The sequence below is a fragment of the Bactrocera oleae genome, chromosome 5 (assembly GCF_042242935.1).
Source record: "Bactrocera oleae isolate idBacOlea1 chromosome 5, idBacOlea1, whole genome shotgun sequence".
Lineage (NCBI taxonomy): Eukaryota > Metazoa > Arthropoda > Insecta > Diptera > Tephritidae > Bactrocera > Bactrocera oleae.
Window position 1 is genome coordinate 45453415 of NC_091539.1, and position 24805 is coordinate 45478219.

Consider the following 24805-nt stretch of genomic DNA (forward strand, 5'->3'; position numbering starts at 1 on the left):
GCAGCCCGGGACGTATGAGTACATTTAAAGTGGCTTCTGACAGTAGGCACCAGAATTTCAATTTCAATACGTGGTAAAATGGGAAGTTTAAAACCAATTGTGGTAATAAAAATGTTTAAATTATGTGTTGGTAATGTAACGTTTTGGGCGTCTCAAATATAAAAAATAATTCTTCGAGGAACTTGTATACGAGTATAAAAAATCGCCTACAGTGCCTGGTGTAGTTTTGAGTGTGTTCAAATGGGTCACATGATATATACGTAAATATAATTATATTGTATCTCTAGAGTGAACTTAGAAAATCTGTTTTTAGAGCTCGTCCACTTTTTTGTACCAAAAACCTATAATATTACAATCATTATACATCAATTATATAATATTTCAATAACCAGAACTTCATGTTTTCAAAATCAGAAACAATTTCTTTGTGACCACGCGAATACCCACTATTAATGATAGCTGAACTGACCCACAATAATTAATCTACCGATATCTTTATGAATATACCATACATATGTACATATATACAACTATTTAGTGTCACAATACGAGTATTCACTAGGACTAGAGCAATACGACACATAACACAAACTGATATACATTCACATAAACATACCTTCTACGCCGTGGATTCGAGGCCTGTCCGGGCAAATTAAAGCAACCACGTGGAATTACCATGCGTGCATTACCTTTGGCGGGACGCGAGCCGCCCACCACTTGCAGACCAGCTAAATGTGCGGCGTAACCATCGCTCAACGCGGTAGCGTTCGATTGTAATTTTTTGCTAACCTGCAAATACCCAAAAAATACAAAGATATTCCACACAAAATGCTCGTAATTTAAACATACTTTGCCCACAATGAAAATCTGCTCGGAACGCAAGCCCACATTTGCATACACTGTTATGTCTTTGCTGCTACCGTAGGCGGCTACAATTGAGATTCCATGATTTTGCACTAAATTATTTAAGTAAGCGGTCTTATGACCCAGCGGATCGGTGAGTAAACCGTCAGCGAAAGAGATCAGACCATGCGGAAAATTATGCTGGCTTAACCAAGATACTACACGTTGTTGTTGCATGTCTGGACGTCCCGTAATATAGATCAACAAATAGCCCAACTCTTGCCAATGGCGACAGATATCAACCGCGCCAGCCCGTACTTTCGGATCACGCCCCGTCACCGACATGGACGCCGTAAAGGAACCATCAATACTAAAGACCACACATTCTGTCATTGGTGGCACTATGGCGACATAACAGTCAACCGATGTATGATCGCCACGTACGATCATTTTCACCGGATAGATGCCATAACCTAGTGATACTTGTTCGGGTATGGTATATGAGATGCGACCATTCTTATCGGTCAACTCGGTGGCAAGGAATGTCCATTCACCGGCTGGTGGATCTTTCATTAAATGGATATCGACTTTTTCGCCATGCAGTGTGATCATATCCAGCGGTCCATACATGAAACGCGCATTGAGACGTTGCTCGCGCCCCTCCAATACAATTACATCGTTTGCACGATGATTGGCCGCTACATTTTTCAGCTTTACTGAAGTACGTTTTTTCATCCATTTCTCTCGTGGCTGACTCGGATGGAAGGTGACTGTGTCTTTGTCGTCTGCAGAGCCGACAAATGGAATGCCATCAAACTTGCCAATCTGGAAAGGATAATAGTGGATTATGATACGATAGATATCTTCGTCAAAGAGATATTAAACTATTCAATCAGTGTCATTAATCAAAGTAGATCCACCATCATTACAATATATCTTTTTCAATTAAAAGTATAGGTTCTTAGAGTTAGGTTAAATAATTTATATTTCGCTCAACAATGATTTTTTCTGGATTTTTGAACAAAAATAAGTATTATATATCCAAACTCACCTGACGTAAAACGAACGCTATGACATCCGCGCTCTCCCAATAACTGGCGTGAAATAGATGTGGCAAGGCATGAGCGGGGAAATTACTCAAACCTTCCGGGCAATACAAGGCGTAGTCTAAACGTTTTGTGCCCCACCATTTCATTTGAACTGCAAACAAATTTAAATAATTATGGCTAAATGCGAAAGAAGTATGAAAATAGTTGAAGTAAAGATACCAAGCCTTTCAGCAGTGCAATAAATAGGGAAAACTACTAGTAGTAAACATTTAATTCTGAAAGTGATTTTTTTGAGGTTTCTAAACCGGTTTACACAAGCAACTTACGTGAGTGGATTGTACTTAGCGATACATTTTCAATGAGACCAGAAATAGTACTTTGCATTGAGGCATCCGACAGACGTCTGTTGCCCAAAATATTGTTGGCTTCACTGAAATGTTGTGGATGGGATTGGATGACCTCCACTGATTGGGAGAAAAGTAAAAAAAATTAAACTTGAAATGGCTTATAATGTATTTGGAACTCACATAGATGATATGGCTGGCCATTGCCCAGGGGATACTTGGCATAACGCGGCACATTCACTGGCGCCAACATGGAAAACCTAGCGCTGAGCAATGGCTCCAAACGGGAAGCAATCGGATCGGTAGGATGGAAGAGATTGTACACTTGATTACAGTTCGGCCGTGCCAGCGCTGCAGAAAATAAATTATTTACAAGAGAGTTTCAGTTTGTAAGTGCCTGCGTCACTTACCCGTCTTGGCATCATGCAGCTTACGCGATGCCAATACAATGGAGAGCGGTGAACCGAACATAAAGAAATCACCAACTTCAAAATCCAATTTATTGCCACGTGAATCACTCGATGACGAGCGTCGACGTCGCGGTGATGGTGCGACCAACAGCCGCTTAGCATCTAAATCGGAATCATTGAAGCGTTCATCGTCATCGGTACGAGATGAGCGGCTACCACCACCATCTAAACCATTGCCGCGGCAAAGCGCCTCATAGGCCAACAGCGAACCCATCGAATCACCCAGCATTACCACTTGACCGGCGAAACCGTGACCCTCTTCGGATTTGATAAATTCATGATAGACTATATTAGCTGCAGTCACTGTCTTATTAACGGTATCCTGGAATTCTGGCGATGCCACAGAAAGCAATGGTATGGCGCCAATCGGTACATCAGCTATATTTGGTATATCAACAGCCGACGGTGAGGCATCGAACGAGTATGGACTAAGACTAGAGAGTATGCCCAAGGCATCGGTGCAGATGGAAGGGCATGGTACCATTTTGATTGTAACATGACTCAGCAGACTAGGATAGTGTTGCCGCATAACACCCTCAAAAGCGCCACGAAATGTGGTAATGTCTGACTTCTTGGAGGTCAGCTCGCTGGTGGCGTCTACAATTATTAAACAGAAGAATTTAATACGCAAGTGGTCTCATATTTAAAGTTAATTTTACTTACCCAAAACGCTGCCCGCGTGCACTACAAGTATTAGTATGGTGGTGGAACAGGATGGCGTGCCTGGCGAACCCGGCGGCGATGCGTCATGACTACGATCAACGCTAGCCGAGGAACGCAGCTGTCGCTTATTGCCACGTTCCGAGGCGACGCGCATTAGAAAGTCTTGATTGAAAATACTGTCCTCTTGACTGTCTTTATATGCAAGACCACTACTCGGCGGCGGACTATCGTCACCCTCACCGAGCAATTCAAGTGAGCTCCACTTGGCGAGCGAGTTGGTCTCATTGGTATCTATAAGAAGCAAAAGGAAACGGTATTAAGATTGGAAACGAATGTGTGGAGCTTATAGTAATACATACCAACGCAATCGAAGAACTCTTCATCAGAATTGGACTTGGTATCCACTTCCAGACGCTCCATACGCCAATTGGCAACCTGTAAGTGACGTTTATTAGTGAACAAACTTCAGTTTACTGCTTTCATCAAATCTAGACTTAGTTTTATTTCGAACTAGGAATTTCAAAGTAAATTTTTAGTGAACACACTAATCAAATAAATTGCCATACAATACTTATAGGAAACTTACGTTTTTATGGAGAACATTCTTAGCATGCGGCTTTAAGAAGATTTGGTTTTTGTAAAATATTAAATAAAACAATTAAATTAAATAACAGTAAGGTAAATTGTAAGAAAAAAATTTAAAATTAATGCAAGAGCAACATGGTGTTTAAAGATCTTGAAGATGGCTTTGTCGAAGAAAAATATTTTCTAAGGTACGTTATTAAGTGGGTCAGAGTTATTGCTTTTTTCATTTTCTCTGAATTTAAAATTGGTCCAGTTTGTTTATTATAAGTTTTTTTAGAACTAAAAAAAATATTTTTACGCGACTAAACCTCCGATGCGAAAACGGAAGGGAAGATCTTTTATTATAAGTAATGTCTCCAAGAGTCTAAGTCGTCGTTCTTGGAGGACTTTGCCTTATTTAATTTGCAATCTGGCTTAGCAGTTGTTCTTCCACTTTAGTAAATCAAACAGAAATTTCTGGGATAAAAGAGCGTCTCCTATATATGGTACTTGTTGAAAATTATTTAATACAGTCTAAATGCTTTGTAAAGTTAAATCGATTGAAATTTTCGATAGTCTAACTGAGCTATAAAAAGTAATGCAATTTTATTTTGGAAGTTTTCATTAAGCTTCAAGTTGCTTAAATCACCATACGCATAGTTTAAAGCGTGAAATAAGAATTTGACCATATAAAGCACATATACATACATACACATTACAAATATTGTAAAGCACAGAAAACACAGAAAAAAGCAAAGATTTCCCGAAAGAAAGTCAACATACCTGTAAATCAAAGCTATGCGCCGAACCAACCGGTGAGTGTAGCGCTCCCTTCGAACCAAATTTCGATTTTGTCATTTGTATGCTCTGGGAGCGTGAGCGCGCGCTTACTTCTTGAGCCGCTTCCTCTTCATCCTCATCCGAGGTCCCTTCAGTACTAGGTGGCTCTTGGGTAACAATCGGTGGTGGCGCGCCACTCGACTTTCGACGCTCACTGCCCGTGCTGCCAGTAATTGGTCGGCCATGCAAGTCCGCCACGCTGTCAGCTAAAAGTAAACGATAAATTTTCAAACTCATAATTAGATTAAAAACTTTTTAGCTCCTTAATGCTCATACCATCTTCCGCATCACTTTCGCTTTCTTCGCCTCCACCCATTTTCTTCGCCAGCGCTAATTGTGTTTGTCGCTCGATCTCACGTATATCTTCAATTGTCAAACCAAACCATTCATCTTGCCAAGCCCACGCTTGCCGATGTGCGCGCAGCATTGTTTTCCGCAATGCCACATCGTGTATGAATTTCTCCAACTTCGTTTGCATACCCCAATAACGAAATTCGACGCGACAAATCTTATAGGCGCACATAAGCGACATATTGCGGCCGGTGGGTTGCTTCTTGCCCTTAACTTCGCGCCAATACTCATCCAGCCATTCCTCGCCCAACGGACCACGTCCTGTCTTATCAGATACAAAGAGTTTAGGATCCTCCTCTTTTACATAATCACCGCCATATAGCTGATCCTTCACTATATCGATGACGTCTGTAGAGGTAGAAAGAAGAAAATTGTAAATAAGGGTATATAAGGGTAGAGGCTGTATATAATAATTATCTCGAAGCAATCTTTATATAGTGCAATAAAACTTTTGATGATTATTATTATTATCGTATGGAAGTACTCGAGCTTATCTCAAGGGGGTTTGGGAGGTACAAAATACGTTTAGTGTTATTAGCAACTAAACTTAATATTGTCAGTCAAAAAGAGAACAAAATAAGATCTACCCGTTTATTGATTGCTCACTGAGCTCAGAAGTGTCACCCACTGCTTTGAGTTTGAACTTATTACACCCAATTATCTTAGAACGAATCTGAATAAAACAAAGGGATACAACTTTTTTTGTATTTTTTACTAACCATTTGACTTATTTCAGTATAATGTACTACAAAGTATTCGGTATTATCCAGCTACATTTTATCTAGTCTAGAGATTTTCGAGGCACATGAAGCAGTAATATTCATAATACATGTCATGTAGGACTAACCTCGATGTTCTGATGAGTGAGGTTAGGGCTAGGTTAAGAGCTCGATTCTAAAAAGAATCTTACTTTGACAGCGTTCTAGTCTGCTGTGGTACCTAAAGCTTCTAAATACTGGATCATATGACCAGAATGACCAACTCCCTAAAAGAGGCTGAAAAGGACATTTAAAAAATTACTTTTTAAACTTCATTCCCTTAGGTATTTCATCCAGCATGTTATTTGAATGCCTTTGAGTACTAAAATTATCAATTCCAAGTACTTCGCCGGTACTCAGGAATCTTACATTACACTTAATGCATTTCTTTTTTCAACTCAAAGTTGGTCGTCGTAACAGTTAGTCGTTCCGAATATTAGAATTAATTTATGAGTGATGAGTGGTGCCTGTCTCCATTTATCAAAGAACCAACATATAAATTATTCAGTTGTCTAATGTCTCCATTCCAATTAGTTTCCTCATTTGTCACAAGTTGTTGATTATTGTTTGAAGCTGGTTACTCATAATCGTTAGTAGGCTCTACTACTCTTCCTCTAACCATAATCATCCAACAGTTGCCATGCCATTCTTGATTAAGTGCAGATTCATATATTCTATATTTAGTTTTATTATCACTTACCCACAATACGATTTCGCAAATCGCTGCCGCTCAATTTGAACACATTGTCCTGATAACCGTTATCCGGAAAATAATAAGTTTCAATATCGAGCGAGAATTTCTCCACAAACGGACAGGTGTAGCGCGTGCGAGTATATGGATAGGCATTCCACGCCTCCTCCTCCACCGTCAAAGCGCTCTTCGGCAATAAACCTGTACGATGAAAAACAAGCGTTCCATAATTCAGCATGAATACAAGAAATACGCCGCAGTAAGCGAGTAATTAGTGGTGGCACTCATTGCATTTAATTGAGTAGTTCACTTAATTGCCATTTAACTCACTTTTTATCCAACCGGGTAGATGGCTGCCAACATGATAGATTTTCTTCGTGTATTGTCCATTGCCGCCGGGACCATCTTTGTAGGGTTCATTAATGATAATTTCAACACCGCTGCCCTCACCATGACTCTCCTCGCGACTTTTTTTCTATAGATATAAAGCAAAGAGTGCAATAATGAATATGGCATGGCAGAATATGTAATTGAATAAAATAAAATGATTTATAATCGCTGTTTTAGTGTTTTGATTGACTTCACCGCTATTGGCAGTCATTAGAGCCGCGCAACACGCGCACACCGCTCTCTCACTTACCGCTATCATATACAGCTGTGCGATGCGATATTCCTCCACCGTTAATGGCAAGGGTATACGGTATTCTTTTATTAACATCTTGTTTTGTTGCTCCGGCTTGACGTTCCTCAAAAGATGAACTCATATAACGGGCAATATTTGGGGATGTCCTGTTGGATGTTGATCTAAATATAACTTCTAATTGACTTAGTTGGTTTTTATTGCCAATGCAGTGTGTTTGCAGACATTATTTTGCATGGTTTTGCGCCTAAAAGTAGAGGCATGCTTTTCACGTTCCTTTTGTTGCTTTGCAAAGGATTGACGTAGAACACTGTAAAAAAATGGGAGATATTTTGACTGCCCATTAGTATTTTGTTATGTTAGTTAATACAGCGTAAATCAGTCAGATATATATAGATAAATGTATAGACTGGCTTGCATACAAACTGGCTTGCATGCAAATTAATCTTTATTCGCTTGTATTTACTTCTAAAAAATTGTGGATTATGATTGTAGTTTCTTTTTGCATTTTTGTGAGAAAAAATCTACTATATTAATATACAATATGTATATATTTTTTATACTATCAGAATGTGGATATTTCAAATAAAAACCTAAAGCCTAATAAGACTAAGACTTTTTAAAAAACTCTGAAAATTTGTCGTGAGAATTTTCGATTGAAAATTACGGTTTATTTTTCGATTTTTAGTCGAAATAAGGTTTTTTCTTAATATAATAGGTTAAATAAAAACAAAATCTCTTTGGGCATTAGAAGGAAAGTTTACACAAATTTTCGTGAAAGAAGTTTTGTTTTCTACAAGATAAAAATACCCAAAAACTTAGATATTTGAATTTTTTTTTCATTTCCTATAACTGCCATATAGCTTTGTTCCATAGGAGTCGTAGTTTTGCCGGAAATCGTCATACACCGTTTTTAAATCTTAAAAACTCAATTACACCCGTCCCCTTCCTCTATCCTGCTATGATTTTTTTCGCTTTCAAAAATTATCTTCCCTGGTCTATGCCATATACTCGTAGTTTCTTATATCGTTTGATTCCTCTTCTGTAAACTTTTGAAAGCGAAGTTATGTTATTTTGCAATTGCGCTGATTATTGAAGTGCTATAACCGTTCTTCTAACTATTATTACTAGATTATGCCATTTTATGTAATTACTCTAATTGTTTGCTCGACTCGCTATTCTCTAATATGATATCAAAAGTTTGTTTCATTAAACGATGTTTCTCATTCATAAAAATTGCCTTTTATGATATTTTAGATGAAAAATAGTATTCGCTTTTCGAACTCAAAATATAAGTTTACAAACATTTCAAAAATAGTCTAAAAGATATATATTTCTAATAATTGTTTCATAGTAAAAATGCAATTAAACGTTATTGATATCGAAAAAACATTTGGATACTTGTATGTGTCTAAATTTTCATTTCCCAAAAAAAAAATTGTTTTGTTGCACATACATGCATAACATTAGCAAAGGAATATATTATATAAACAAGTTTAATGTATGTAATCACAAAGAAAAATCATCGAAAAACAAAGTGAAATATATTTTAGTAAATTAAATTATTAGTTTAGAAAAAAAGAAAAAGACAGATTAAATGTTAAGGATAGGGAACGAAAGTATTAACTCTGTAAAATTTTTACTAATTCGAGCATACCTCGTACTTCTGTTTTCAGAACTAAAGCCGTGACTTAGTACTTACGTATGGAAGGAATTAAGATATTAAATGTATCATATATTTGAATAGAATTATATATTGGACAAAAAGTTCATACAACAAACTGATGACTCATCAAATACTCTCCATACAATCATTACCAAATCAGCTAGTTTTCAAATATCTAATATCATAAAAACGTTTACGCATCGTAGACCAAAGTGAAGGTCAACGGTAAATGTTCGAGGCGTAACGCCAAAAAAAAATCCTATCATTTTGACGAGCTTTTACAAGCACATTTTCAGTTTGTCTATAAATTTACATTATTTGATGCAATGGTGTGAAGTAAATATTCAGTGAATTAAAACAGAAACATTTCTGAATAATGACTATTTTGCATTTAGTATGGTATGTATGTGTGTATGGGTGTGTGACGCAAAATGAAATATTTGTTTGGATTCACATCACTCTTATTTGAAGAAGTACATTTGTAGCCATTTTATGACAGAGTACAAATTTCACACAAATTTACGAATCGACAGAAACAACAAAATTATATTATATATGTTGTACTTGTAACGAGAACTAGATCTATATTTTGTGCCATGCAAAAAATTTTAAGGTGCTGAAAAAGAGCTTCTTAACTTACGAGAGCGTTAAGTCTTAAGAGTTTCACAGATATAGTTTGTCTTATAAATGTTTTATAATTTAGTACTCATTTTCTCCACCAATCAGTCAGATTGCAAATTAAAGATATTTTCTTCGTTAATTGACTCCTCGTTTTTTTAACGTGATATGTGGTGTAATTCAAATGTAAAAGTTTTCTATTCAAGCTATTGATTCCGATCGTTCAGTTTCATTCGTATTAGTTCGCATATATAAAGACAGATGGACAGACCGACAGATAGGCGGACATCGCTAAATCGACTCCGCTCGTCATGCTGATCATTTATATGTACATATACTTATAATTTATAGGGTCTCCGACGCTTGCTTCTGGGCGTTACAAACTTCGTGGCAAACTTAATATTGCACACCCTTCAAAACTCTTTAGTTGACTAAAGATGTTTCCACTATCATATCAAATGAAAAATTATGAATACTATTTACTTTTTGCATATATATGTATTATTATTTCTAAGGTTTCCTTTTTCTAACCTCACACACGTTCCACTAAAAGCATTTACAACCCAAAACAAATATTAATTAACAAACAATTAAGTAGTAATAATAGCGGACATCAAGAAACAAGCAAAAATTATTTTTATGAAAAATTACTCTCGCTTAAAAGCCGTATTGTGTTGCCAAAATTTGTTGGCAAAACTGTCAATTAATCACCGGCGGACACAGAAAAAAATTACAAAACGAGAAAGAATATTACTGTTTTTATAATTTTGCCGGCAACGAAATTTAACTTTTGGTTATAACTTGGTTATATTTCATAGTAGAAAAAAAGTCATTAAAATGTTGTATTGTACTTATGTTTATTCTATATGATGTGGTTCGTATTCAAAGAAAAAATTCAATTTAGATTACATTTACGATACGTTGTTTTGCATTTCAGGTGATGACATATGTAGGTATATGTATATAGAAGTATATATACATATATATATGAGTATTTGTTTATAAAAGCACTCACAATCAATGGAAGATTGCTAAGCACGCCTTTATACATTAAAATAACATTTATCGCAGAAAAAATAAACAAAAACCCATTAAAATTCCATACTAATTTCTACATTTTAATCGCTTCTAAATTTCACTGAAGAAAAACCTATTAATTTGCCTAAATCTAAAAAAAAAAAATTCATAAAATTAAACATAATTGCATGATTTGCAAAAAAAATTAAAAATCGCGTATGCGTGAAATATTCTACGGATACCTAAGAGACTATGGGTGTAAAACCGATTATTCTGCGGTTGCCTGCCTTTGACAGAAAAGCTAAGAGCTCATAATTTTGCAGAACTGTTTTCTAATACATACTTAATAATGACAAAAAGAATTGACCTGTAGTAACGTACATAAATGGTTGCGCGTCAACAATACGTCAATTAAAAGTTTTTGCTAATTTAAACTGTTTTTATTTCCTTGAAAAATCCCTTTAACTTCAAAGCTATAATTTCTTTTGTTGTGGAAAACAGCATTTGCATATATACATACAAACACACATATATATAAGTATGTATATTTATGTACATATGTGCGCCCATAAAAATTCAGTGCAACACAATTCACAAGAAAACGCTTGTGGTTAGCATTTGAATAATAAATTAATTAGATTAGTGTGTAAAGAGAATACCTTTAAGATATTATAAAATCGCACGCTACAAGCTAGAGGCTACAAATCTCAATAACAATGAAAAAGTGTGATGTAACATATATATATATATATATATCATAGCAGTGCAATGAAAGTCCTTAAATAGAAAATATTGGTACTAATTTACGCCAAATGTACTAATGAGTACGAAAACTGGGTACCGGAAGCTTTCCTCGGAAGCAATTGTTAAAAAATATTGGTTTGATTTAAATTTCCGAGTATCGAAGGATATATATTCAATATATATTTTAATATCTGTAGACTAGAACTGTACCTCAATGAACTAGTTCTACACTACTTTCGCGACACTTATATTTTTGGGAGTGTATGTTGCAGCAAACTAGCAAGAAAGTGGAATATCAGCAAAGACGGAAGCAAATAAGTGGGTGTTGACATGACACGATATTTATTTGCACACAAGAAATTATATATACCTTACACACGTGTATTTTTAATACATAGCATAACATATATTTTCCCACCGCCCATATATATACCTCTATTCGAAGCTACCGCCAATGACTATTGTCTATTAAGACATTTTGCTACTTGGAATGTCTTCCTACACATGTCACTCATTTAATATTTACATATGTACCCGCATATTTACATAGACCAATTTACACTCGTGTATGTAAGCTATCTTGTGTACTTTGTTTTAAACTCAATATCACATATCTGTGGAAGTCCACTCGACAACGGGCTTATCCACTTTAGCAAATACTTTGACCATCAAGCGCCTTAATGGATAATTGCTCAGGCTAGTCGTTGCATTAATGTATGTATTAGGCATATTATGCCACACTAAGTTAAGGTAATACTGCAGAGATAAAATCCACTTAATTTTCATACATTGTGGGTACAAATATTTATTTTTGTGTCATGGCAAATTCGAACGTTATATGAAATGTAGGAATAAATACCACTGATAATCGCAGATAATCATCGCTTTAGGTTTGAAATAATAATACTCTTTAGGTTACTGAGCTCTGCTGGTATCTGAGCAGGATTAGTAAGAATTACTTCAGAATATCAATGAAAAAATGTAGTTCTTTAGTAAAAAAAATTTTTTTATGTATGCCAATCAGTCACTCATCCCACTTTACGGTAAAATATAAAATTAATTTTTTTCAACATATTTAATATAAATTACTTAGAACTTAATTGAGGCAATGTAAATATTGCTTCACCTCTAATCAAATAAAAATAATTAATTGCTTAAACGATCACTCACTGTAACTTCGTCAATGTGCGACGTGGCGTATGAGTAATATTCAAAATTCATTTACGTTTGCTAATAGCTGTAAAACATGCATGCTCCTATGTATGTATATAATTAAAACGAATAATATTTGTTTTAAATATTGTTTTAGAAAATAAAGTGAGAGAGTAAACAAGTAAATTTATAGAAAATCAAATAGTTAAGAAAATTGTTTATTATTTACGAGCTAAGCTATTAAATAATACCTATTCTCGTCTAATGTCCATAGTTCATTTTAAAAATCTTAACAAAAACACATTACAACAAAATCGATTTTGTTCCCTGGATATTACATCAAACCATTCTTCTAAAAGAAAAAACAAGAGATATTAAGTCATATAGGTATAAAAAGTAATTTCTCCGTCTGGATCTATGAAAAAAATAAAAAATTTATATTTTAAACTTTCGATACAAGAACTTGATTTTGATCGATTAGTTTGTATGACAGCTATTTGTAGTAGTGGTTCGATCTAAACAATATGTTCGGAGATTGTGCCGTTGTCTTGAAAAATAATCTATGCCAAATTTCGTGAAGATATCTTGTCAAATAAAACAGTTTTTCATACAAGAACTTAATTCGGATCGTTCAGTTTGTATGTACTCAAATACTTGTTTGCAGTTTGTACCATTATTCTAAACAATAATCCATACCCAATTTTGTGAAGAAATCTTGTCAAATAGAGGGGCATGATTTTGATCGGTGGGTTTATATGGCAGTTATATCTATAGTTGTCCGATCTGAAAAATTGGTTTGAAATTCGTACCATTATCTTAAACAATAATCGTTGTCAAATTTCGTGAAGATATCTCCTCAAATAAAAAGTTTTTCATACAAGTACATGATTTTGTTCCTTCAGTTTGTATGGCAGCTATATGCTATAGTGGTTCGATATCGGCGGTTTTGATAAATGAGCAGCTTCTTGGAGAGTAAATACGTGCGCAAAATTCAGATCGATAACTTGAAAACTGAGGAACTAGTTGGCGCATAAACCGACAGAGAGACGGACAGCTCGTCATTCTGATGATTTATAAATATATAATGCATATATAATATATATATTATATATAAATATAAATGTTTTACAAACCATCTAAATACATTCATAATTAAGAAATTAATAATTTAAAATACAATTTGAATAATGCAGCATTTACCTAATGACCACCATGAGATCTTCCTCATATTACCAGCATTGCAATTCACTCATGTCTTGTCACAGTCATATTACTAGAATTAATTAGAACAGGGAGTATATTAAATTACTATTATAATAATATATAAGCTCTTTTGAGGCCACAACGTATCTACGTAAAAAAAAAAAATAAAAAAGCTGTTCACTAATCTGTTTCTTATCTCTAAAGAAAATAAACCTAAAGTATTAATTATACAAATGTAGAAAGACCTGAGCATTCATTAACATATGACTTATACATTTTCTGTTATCCATACGATATGGTAAGGTATGAAAGCTCAGTATATTTGATGTATAAGGTTAACTGCGTATAACTTTTAAATGAATGTTCTTTATGGAAATAAGTAAGGAAGTTTTAAGTTCGGGTATATCCGTACATTTTATACTCTCGCAACTTACAAGAAGCAAAGCCCGGAAAACTACTTCAGGTGTTGGCAAAATTATTTATTAAGAGGTTACATAGGTCTTGAAACTTCAAAAAATTCATCTTTTTTTTATCAATTTTTATATAAAAGTACAAAGTGTCAGGAATATTTTCCCCAAGTTTCAAGTCGATCGAGATGAAACTGTAGAAATTAGAGAGTTTTATAACCCGCCGTCTTTGTCATGGCTTGACCGATAGCGATAGCTTTAAACGCGTTTTTCTTAAAACCACTTTATCGAAATCGGTAGTCAAAATTTCTCAACGACTATTGAATCGATCGAGTTTAAATTTTCCACACTTCTTTTAAGCATGTTTTTGTAGTCCCTAAACGAAGGATTTATTTTATCTTTAATTTCAACTCATTTTACAAGCTAATATGTGGCCTAATTTTATGCAAAAAATTACGTTTTTTGTAAAAAACACTACAAGAAATTCAATTTTTAATTTTTTTATTTTCTTCGTTTAGGAAGAAGAAAAATTCACCTACTTTAAGAAAAAATTTGGATTTTTGATTTCAGATAAAAATTTAAAAAGTTATCATGACTACGGCGAAAGCACTTTCTTGTGGACGGTCTACTTCACGATATACTATTTACATTCAAATTTTCATCAAATGTTGTCCACATATTGTATTTTTATATGTAAACAAAATAAATTGTATACTTTATTTATTACCTTTTAAAAAAATTAGAGAAAATAAGCTTTTTTTTGGCCTTCAAGACCTATGTAACCCCTTAAGAAAGTATTGATCCGATTCAACCCATTTTTTGACACAAAAACCTACTATTATCGAGAGTTTCATTTATTTATTTTATTATATAAATTTCAATTATATATCTTACACATTGACCGATATTTTCGGTAAAAAGTCAACTATGGGCATTGGCGTCCAAATGTTCAGTACCTAGGGGCTTGAACAGTTTCAGTTCGGAATTTAAAATGGTGTTATATAGGAAATAGGCGTTGCTGTAAGCCGATTTCGCCCAGTTTTTAACAGTACCGTTATATGGGGAGTAGGCGGAGTTGCCACCAGATTTCACCGGTGGCATCCATCTACATTATTGGCGTTTTGTGGGCGTGGCGGTGGTTCGATTACGCCCATCTGCCTGGTTTGACTACATTTATTGAATCAATAAAAAAATTTAAATTTGAAAATAAAATGTATTATTCCGAAACAAACACTAATATTAAAGCAAATTCACCATATAAATCAGTTCTATTAACTAAACTCATCCCACCAGCTCGTAGCTCCTGAATATTCGACTTCTTTCTTAAATTTCAAAGTATAACAAAATACAGACTAACGTTTGTTTTTATTAGTTATCGGACAGTTTTTGTAGCTAACACGTATGCTAGCTCTTTGATTAAATTCCTCTCAGCTAGAATGTAAATTAAAAATATAAAAATGTGCAATAAAAAAAACCTTAAACCCTGAATGCTGTGCCAAAAAATTTATGAGATTTAGCCAACTTACATACAGCAGTAGAAGGCTTAGCTTATGTACATATATATATTTTATATATTTATGGATTAATTTATATGTAAAGAGTTGAGTGCGCCTGCAGATATTAGTCACTCATCACAGGATCAGCTAGATAACGTATATATATGTCGGAATGTGTGTATATACATATATGGCTGTGCGTAAATTTTCAAATAAGCAAATTGGAATGTGCCCTGCTATTGACTAAGAATATGCCACCACTTTTGAAGCATTGTTTTAATCCACTTATATCGGCTCTTACTATGTAACCTACATATATGCGCGTTGATACGCATGTGTGTATATATGTATATGTGTATGTATGTACGTATGTATGTTTGTGTTATTTTCGTGTCACTATCCATTTTGGCTGACATGCGAGTGCACAATTACATAAGTTTAGCAAGAAATATAGTATATGCGACAGTGGCAAATAGGTAGTTAGTGGCATGAGCTTATGTGGCAAGTTGTTGTTGTTGTTAGCTACATATAATGCACAAGTGTGTCAAATATGCTTCAAAATGTCAACCACAAAAACCGCACGTATGTTTCTTATATTGTTGCTGCTTTGTTTTCCATTTAGACCGAAAGAGGTGAGTGCCACTAAGGGCTGTGTTGTAAGTATAAAACAGTATATTTTTCGGAAGTTCGTGCATTTCTGCCGTGCACTTTTTGTGTTAGCCACTGCATTCATTACTCTATATATGAATATGTGTATATGTAAATATATATATATATATGCACGTTTGTGTGGCTCTTGTGGGGAAATCAATATTTAATGAGGTCGCAAGACCATAAACAAATTAAATGCAATAAGTGCTTAACAGGCTGTTGCCTGACTAACAGTAAAGGTGTGAGAAGTTTGCTTCACTGTCTCTGCGCATGTGTGTGTGTGTTTGTATGATTGGGCTGGTGTGCCCTCAGTGTTTATTTTCCTGAGCGCTAGTGAGGCGCCAACACACACAAAGCCCAGCATTAAATGAACGCCTGCAGACAATTGCTCACTTTTGCAGCATGGACTTTCGGGGGAGCGGTGCGATGCGGTGCTGTCATTGCTCTACTCTACTGTTTTTTGTCTTAGAACAATAAGCGCAAGTAGGCGTGGACGTGAGACGATGGCTCATTGTTTCATATTTAGTAACATCCCTTCATTAATACTCACTCATAAGTGCACATTATCTATGTGTATATGCTTATACATATGGATATGTGTATGTAGCATTTGAGTTCATGAACATCTAAGCGCACTCAGAACTATTACAATGTGGCTGCCACTTGCCATATTGCATAGTTTTAAGTGTGTGTGAATGTAAAACTTAATGAGTATTGTTATGAAATGTAAATGCATTAGGGTAGCACTACTCTTCTCACAGCATATAATAATAATATTATTTATAAAAAAGATTGTTTTTAATAAATGATTATTACTTTTATGATATAAAGTTGTTTCTGACTTATGTCTCCGTTATTCACTAATAAATATAAAATATTTCGTAAAACTTAAAATGAACCAGAAAACAGTTAACTTCGGCTCCACTGTATTATACACTCTCCCCCACAGTCTAATTTCGTATAGTAAAAAAGGGTATAAAAAGATCTTTAACATATCTCTATTTTTATCGGTCAATTTATTTCGCAGTTATACGCTATAATGGTTTTAGCTGAATAATATAGGTATACATATATTATGCGATATTGTCGGATCCAACAAATAAGTTTCTTGGGAATAAAAAGTCGGGTGCAATATTTCAGATAAATAACTGAGGAATTCGTTGGCGTATCTGTATGTAGACAGACGTACATGGCTAAATCGAATAAACTCATCACGCAAATAATCTATATATATAATTTATAGTGTCTTCCACGTTTCCTATATATAAACTTCGTGACAAACTTATTACACCTTGTTTCAAATAAAACAAATGTTTATATTCAATATGAAGAAGGCTTGCGAAATCAAGTGCACCGAAATTTCGAATCTCCGATTAACAGAAAGCAAAAATTTTCGTTGTAATTTGCGGACTAAAAACATAATAATTAAAAAAAATTCAACAAATGTTGCCTACATTTCGGCGTAATGTTAAGTAATGCCATATATCTAATATTTTTGCCTATATTTTGGCCCATTAATATAAATTAAAGAGTTGTTGTAACATAGAAAGCAAAATTAATTTTAACATTAAAATAGTCGCTGAAATAGCTTGGGAGGGTTATGGTTCTACCACGTTCACAAACGGAAATTTACAAATGTTTCAGTTATCTCACTTCTTTTTTTCTGAAAAAAACAAATTTTAACTCAAAACTCTGTCCAATGAAACTAAAAAGTATGATATTTCTGTTGTAAGCTAAAAAAGGTACAGCAGTGCTATATATCCAACTGGGCATATCTGCCCAACAATTTTTCTGCCTAATTCTTTTATCCGACAATTAAAATGTTTAAAACTCCAAAGGGTTTCTTTCGAAAGGTTTGATGATTTCCCCTGAATTTTTTTTTATGCGAGAAATGCACTGAAGGTTGAACATTGTTTGTCGAGCTACTCAAAAATCCGTTCTAAAATTTTTAAAACTTTTTTCGGCCGTGATTCTAACTGGATATTTTTCATTTATAGAGATTCTACGAATATTTTACAATCTTTCTAAAACTATACCATAAATAAATGTCTGATATGGATAACAATGGTAGCTTATAAGTAAAGAATTTTAGTAACGAACTATTTCCAGCATCAGTTCAGAGAGCATAACTTAGAAAAATATTAATATTAAATTTTAGCAGCGAAATTAGAAATCTATAAACATGCATTTATATTTAAAAAGCATTACGCCTTTTTTGTTTTATGGACCTTTACGCCTTTTTTGTTTTAAATCTTCAATTTCCAGATATATTAAATTTAACATTGAACCCAGATATTAAGTAAGCTTCTGACGTTTATTTGCAATCGAAATATCGCACTTGGATAGTTACAGTTATGTTCTTTGTGATGTAAGATCAATCATGACAATGAGGGTAATTTCGATACCAGATAGTTTCCCTAGAGCCACGATTTTTAACCTTAATCTTAAAGAAATACTGATATTCAAAACCGAAATAATGAGGTGGTCCTACCTCGACGTCTACTCGTCAACTCTAGCATAGGCGGACAAATTTAGTTTAGCCTTATCGTCTGAGTGTTCATCGGACAATTTCTAGTCAGAATACTTACCTATAAACGGTAAGAACATTTTTTTCAAATATAATTTTTAAACTACCCTAATGCAACAGCACATTTTGTTGGCTCTTGCGTTAATAGGCGTTTATACGCTCTTCCATTTATATTTTTTATGGCTGAAATTGTACTTTATGTGCACTTTGCGCTACTTTTGCATTTAAGTTTTCGCTTGAATATTATTAGCATACACAGTAAATTTCATTTTTATTATTTAAATGTCGCCAGATTTTTTGCTAATAGCAAAAATTAATATTAAATTCATACAGCAAAATTTGCTTGCCAAAATTCCATCTAATATATTAAGAATATACACACACAAGCACATTTGTTGAAGCACTCGCAATTGAATTAACTGTAAGAGTATCTATGTAAGCACACTCTGTGTACTTATGATTACACCTCCGTTATTTGCAGGATATACGCCTACAGAGGCGCCCTCCCTCACTCGCCATGGCAATGTCAACGCAAATATTTAGCTTGTGGTTGTGCTTGTTTTTGTTATTGATGTGCTTGTTTTTGTTTGTTTAATAAATTTAATTTCATATTTCGCTACGCTGCAGGATATTTCTACACACGCAATGCTAAAAATAAAATTGTCACAACACAATCGCTAACGGGACTTAAGGGAATACATGTCTATTGCTATATTTATGTAACTGCGTTTGTGCGTGTATGTGTGTGACAAGTATGAATTGCTGCTCAACATAACTTTATATCTGTATTCCCGATAGGCGCGTAGCAAATCAGAAATTTTCGGGTGTTAAGAGTGTGTACGTGTGTATTTGTGTGTGAATACATATGCGCCAATGTTTCCCTCATTCTAATTTTGCCAACATATGTAAACACTCAGCGTTGGTGCTGCTTTTTGTGCTTTAAATGAAAAGTGAATTGATTGGCATTTTTTTTTTAATTTTCCTTTGCTCTTGGTAATAATTTGATAATATTTAAATAAGAAAAAAATATTTTTTGAAAACTGGTGCACACTTAATGTTGCTAGTAAAATAATGACTGCAGTTTACAACAAAAAAATACAAATTGCTTGAATTTCAAAAAGCAAACATTCTTAACAATAATATTGCTCTCGAATTACGTCTTTGAATTCTTTGACTTTCTCGACAGCTACTGCTGCTGTTGCTGCTTTTTTGCTGTTGTGCGTGGGCGCAGGCACCTTTCTTCAGCTCCACTTCGGCTGCAGAAATCTGAAGGACATTTTGCGTATACACTTTTAGTTTGTTTATTGACAATTTGTATGCATTTCGACTCCCCCACTTTAATAATGTGGCAGCATTCACTTTATATTTTTTAAGTATTTTTTATTTTTTGTATATATTTTCATATACTTCTATTTATATTGTACAAGTACTTATCTTCATTCATATTGTATTTATTTTTTCACATGTTTTTTATATACACTTTATATGAAAACACATAGTTTTTTCCACCAATATCACTTGCGTACACTTGCAAATCTCTATAACTGTAATATTTCTATGTTTTTCTGCTTTTCTAAACCAAGTATTGTTTTTTGCTTTTTATTCTACTTTTTAATATAATTTGCAAGTTTTTCATATTTCACTGCCACATCTAGTTCAATTTTCGTCAACATTCCGTTTCACAAAAGTGACATAAATGACCCAAAGCGTTGTCTAACAGCTTGGCATTTCAGTAGATTCATATATGCAACGCACACACACACCCTTATACAGTGTCAGTCACAAACATACACTCCTTCAAACGCACGTACGCAACATTTATTTGTATGCGTGTGCGTATTTTGCAAACGCGCCTCGGAAATAACTGTTCTTTTATGGCTGCTGCTGGTACGCTGACTGCTACTGTTAGTTCCAAGGACTGGACACGTACCGTTTATGCTGGCGACTGATTGCTCTTGGCCAAATGTTGTTTGCTTTTAATCTTCACGACATTGACGGTAAAAGCTTTTCGCAGGCAATGTGGCATGGGTTGCCAAGCGTTTGCGGTGCAGTTGTGGGTGAAGGATATTTGAATATTGTTTTTAGGATATTTCTTAAGCATAAGTGGAACATACATGCAAACGTAATAACATAATCAGATAAGTACATAAAACTTACTGATTTTCGATCATACTAATATTTAATACGCGATCGATATATTCCAATCTTACGTCTTCGAATTGTAAGGTGAATAGATCACTGTAGAAGTCGCTAAGTATTGTATAATATTCAAAGAGCTTTGAATGTTATCAGAAATGTTTTTACATACGATATCATAAAAATAGTAAAACAAGAAAAAATGCTTGCAACGAAGCCAAAATACCCTTCACAAATAAAAAAGTATGCCATATAAGAAATTGATCTCAATCGTTCAGTTTGTATGGCAGCTGCATGCTATATTGCTCCGATCTAAATAATTTAATAGGAGATCCTACCGTTAGCTTGAACAATAATACATCCCAAATTTCGTGAAGATATCTTGTCAAATAAAAAAGTTGTTAATACAAAAACTCGATTTTGATCGTTCAGTTGTTATACAGCTATATCCTATAGTGGGCCGATAGAAGCGGTTCCGACAAATGAGCAACTTCTTGGGGAGAAAAGGGCGAGTGCGAATTTCCAGATTTATATCACAAAATTGACAGTCTAGTTCGCGTATATACAGACAGACGCACAGACAGACATAGCTAAACTGACTCAGTTAGACACTGTATATGAGATAAACTTGATTGCAAATAAAATCATATCATTAACATATGTATCTATTTGGCATTCGTAAGATGGCTATGCTGATCTATCAAATCAAAATCATATAAATTGAAAACCTTTCAGTTAATTTTTTAAGCAATCAGATTGAAGGTACTTGAAAGTAAACAAGGCTAGCTTAATTTAAAGTAAGAGCCCTGAAGAAAAATGTGAAATATTTCATTGCCTTGAAATTATACCTGTTTTAACAAAGCTACCAGAAAATTCAAACTCTTACAAGCTGTAAAATGGCAACTCTAACCACAAGCACGTCAATTGCGCAGGAGCAAACAATTAGCGACGAGAGCTCATAGCTCATGTATATATGAGTAGTCAGGAAAGCTTTCCATAGTCTTTCGGACACAGCTGTGTCAACTCTCTTCCACCTCCACTACAAAACTTTACGTTTTTCTCATTTCCACTCTCATTGTTTGCGTTCTTTGTAGTTTCCACGCTTTCCGTTTCACTGATAGTAAACATAATTGGCGGCTACGTCACTGATTGTCGTTTTCAGAGTTTGCACGCGTTTACTAAATAACAAAGTCACGAATTGAGCACAGCTATGACGTCACGAACAAGAACGAACTAACAAACGTCCTTAGACTTAATCAATGACGTCACTGCATTCGAGTACCTACGTACGCTCTAGCTGTAATCGTGTTAGCGTTTGTTTCTGTTGGAGATGATGCTGTTTAACAATTTTAGTATACAAGTATATGTAGGAATATGACGAACAGAGGAGAAGCTGTGCAGCACTTCAGCCGTTTGCACTCGTTTGGCCGTGAAATGAAAAAGTCAACAAAATATGCGCCAATTTGCGCTTTCAAGAATCACAAGCAAGTGTTGAAAAAAAAGTCAGCAGATACTGATGACAGGCAGCACGAAAACGTCAACTGTGAACCAAATGTGTGGACAACTGACGTGAAAGATATGTTTATACATATATATTTTTTTAAAATTTTATTCAATTTCAAGCCCCTCGGCGGCGTATCGTAAAGTAATTTGGAAATTGTTATTAAAGTAATTGCATTGCAGCTTTGGAGAAAGTGGGAAAGGGAGACGAATTTACATTTTATGACAAAAATTTAAATGGTGGAATAAGTTTCGTGGTTTTAAGGATTATCTACTGTCTTTTGTTTGTGAAATATGAGAAGACATAACATAGCCCTGTATAAAAAATTACAAAAATTAACTATAATTTCCTTCGCAGTTGCAGCTTTATAGCAAGTATATGTATAATTAAATATACGTAACCCTTCAACGGAAAGTCTTCTTTTATGAACATCTTTATGTTGATTTTGACCGATCAGATTGTATGGCAATTGTATTCTATAGTGGTTCAATATCGGCGGATTCGACAAATTAGCATCTACTTAAGAAAAAAATACGTGTACAAAATTTCAGATCTACATACATCTCAAACACTGAGGGAATAGTTCACGTATATACAGACAGACAGATGGCCATGGCTAAATCGATCAACTCGTTCAATCAAATCGATCAAACTTAATATACCCTGTTTATGGTATAAAATATTCTTCCGTTATTTAAAGAACAAAACATTTTAAAATTGCTGAGAAATTAAAACTTTTGGATTATTGTTTAACGTTTAACATCAAATCGCTCACTAAACTCGAATGTGAAGGGAGTTAGGATAGATCTCATGCAATAAAAATACATATAAGCTCCGAAGTTAAGGGCCGAGTTAAGAGCCACGGCTCCTTGAGCGCATTCAGCTGTTGATAATTTTGTGTCAAATTTAAGATAGTAATAAAGTGGTAGTTTATAAATTAACAAGACTGTAATAAGAACCTATAGCATATTTTTCTATCTTTTTTTATTTAAGAAAAAAGCAAAAAAAATAATATGTTAGTCTTAGTTATTCTTTGAGTAATTTTTGGCTCAAATAAATTAAAACTACAAAGACTAATTGTACGGTCATTTTAACAAATTTCTGAAAGAACTTCCGGAAAATAATTTTGAGAATAAAAAACAGCTCTCCGGACTCACTATTAAAAATCTTGAAGCTAAACATTTGCTATACACATGCTGAAACAAGAATAATTCACCCATAGTTCAAGAAATTCTTTAATTTTTCTTTAAAACAAGTTCGTTTTTATATCTCGTACTTTAAGCAGCAACAAAACCAATATACCAACAGCTTAGTATAAAGTTCATACTGCTTTCACGAAAGCCTGATCCAGAAAAATTTTAGGTGTGTTTGTGACCAATGTTCACTCTTAAAAAAGGATTATTTTGTTCTTAGAAAAATGTGGAAATTAAGATAATTTCAAAATATTGCTAAATTTTTATACAACTAACTGCTCCTATATTAATAATCGATCAAACCCTCACTATATAGTTCGTGCATAATTATTGCACTTCAAAAAACTGAACGATATATTAAATTCATCAAGTGACTAAACATGCGTGACACTGTCTACCTCTATAAAGATCAGAATAAAATAATTTTTTTTGCAGAATTATTGTTTGAGTTTTACAGAAATTAAAGCAAAATTACAACACTAACAAAAATTCAGTTCATGTTTTTATAAATTAAAGAAATTTTTAATTTTTATTCACTACAATAACGGGCTTTTGACCCAGCACAACTCTAATATAACTATAACTATAATTACTATAATAATTTGCAGCTGAGTGACTGAAGAAAACGCCTTTAAATTAGTATAGTCGTAAAATATGAACGAAGTCCATTCAAGTACAATTATTTTGAACAAGCAATTAAATAGTAATCATAACTTATCGGTAAATAAATTCATATTAGCTACCGTTCGAACCGCAAATAATATTAAGAGGCACTCACTCTCATATACTCTCTTGCATAGGTATTACACACTATCACAAATTTTAATCGCAAAGCGAATACTCCACATTATTATTATTATAGTCTGAACAGACAGACAGCCACGGCGTTTCTAATACCCAAAAGGAAACGTCAGAGTCCCTATAAAGTATATACATACGAGTATATAAATGATCAGAGTGACGAGCTGAGGCAATTTGTGTTGATGATCGCCTCTCTGTCTATACGCGAACTAGTTGCATCATTATAGTTATATATTATATATATACCAGTATATATATATAGTTATATATTATATATATACCAGTATATATATATACACTGGTATATATATAATATATAACTATAATGATGCAACTAGTTCGCGTATATATATATACTGGTATATATATATATATATATATATTATATCATTATAAATAGTTGTTATAGAAACTGTATGAAATAGTATATTTGTTATACTTCTTGTATGTAAACCTTTTTTATTGCTGAATGGTATTCTA

At 34.0% G+C, this 24805-nt stretch overlaps 1 protein-coding gene and 1 long non-coding RNA gene across 12 annotated transcripts in view; one reads left to right on the forward strand and one right to left on the reverse strand.

Annotated features, from left to right (window-relative positions):
• LOC138857417 (uncharacterized) overlaps positions 1-24805 on the forward strand; it is a 66038-nt gene that overhangs the window by 9845 nt on the left and 31388 nt on the right. The window lies entirely within an intron of this gene.
• rdgB (retinal degeneration B) overlaps positions 1-24805 on the reverse strand; it is a 39166-nt gene that overhangs the window by 9142 nt on the left and 5219 nt on the right. For 5 of the 11 annotated variants that reach the window (XM_014232571.3, XM_014232567.3, XM_070109946.1 and 2 more), the window contains exons 2-15: positions 7214-7523; positions 6904-7048; positions 6583-6774; positions 5050-5472; positions 4717-4979; positions 3956-3985; positions 3729-3804; positions 3370-3660; positions 2647-3303; positions 2420-2587; positions 2219-2356; positions 1895-2043; positions 850-1668; positions 617-789 (exon numbers count right to left, since the gene is read on the reverse strand). In XM_014232571.3, the coding sequence (XP_014088046.2) occupies positions 617-789; positions 850-1668; positions 1895-2043; positions 2219-2356; positions 2420-2587; positions 2647-3303; positions 3370-3660; positions 3729-3804; positions 3956-3985; positions 4717-4979; positions 5050-5472; positions 6583-6774; positions 6904-7048; positions 7214-7291 (3602 nt within the window). In that variant the 5' untranslated portion in view covers positions 7292-7523. Of the gene's footprint in view, positions 1-616; positions 790-849; positions 1669-1894; positions 2044-2218; positions 2357-2419; positions 2588-2646; positions 3304-3369; positions 3661-3728; positions 3805-3955; positions 3986-4716; positions 4980-5049; positions 5473-6582; positions 6775-6903; positions 7049-7213; positions 7524-13610; positions 13684-19851; positions 20641-24805 lie in introns of those variants that run through there. The other 6 variants (XM_014232572.3, XM_070109947.1, XM_070109945.1 and 3 more) reach the window with 5 other exon arrangements.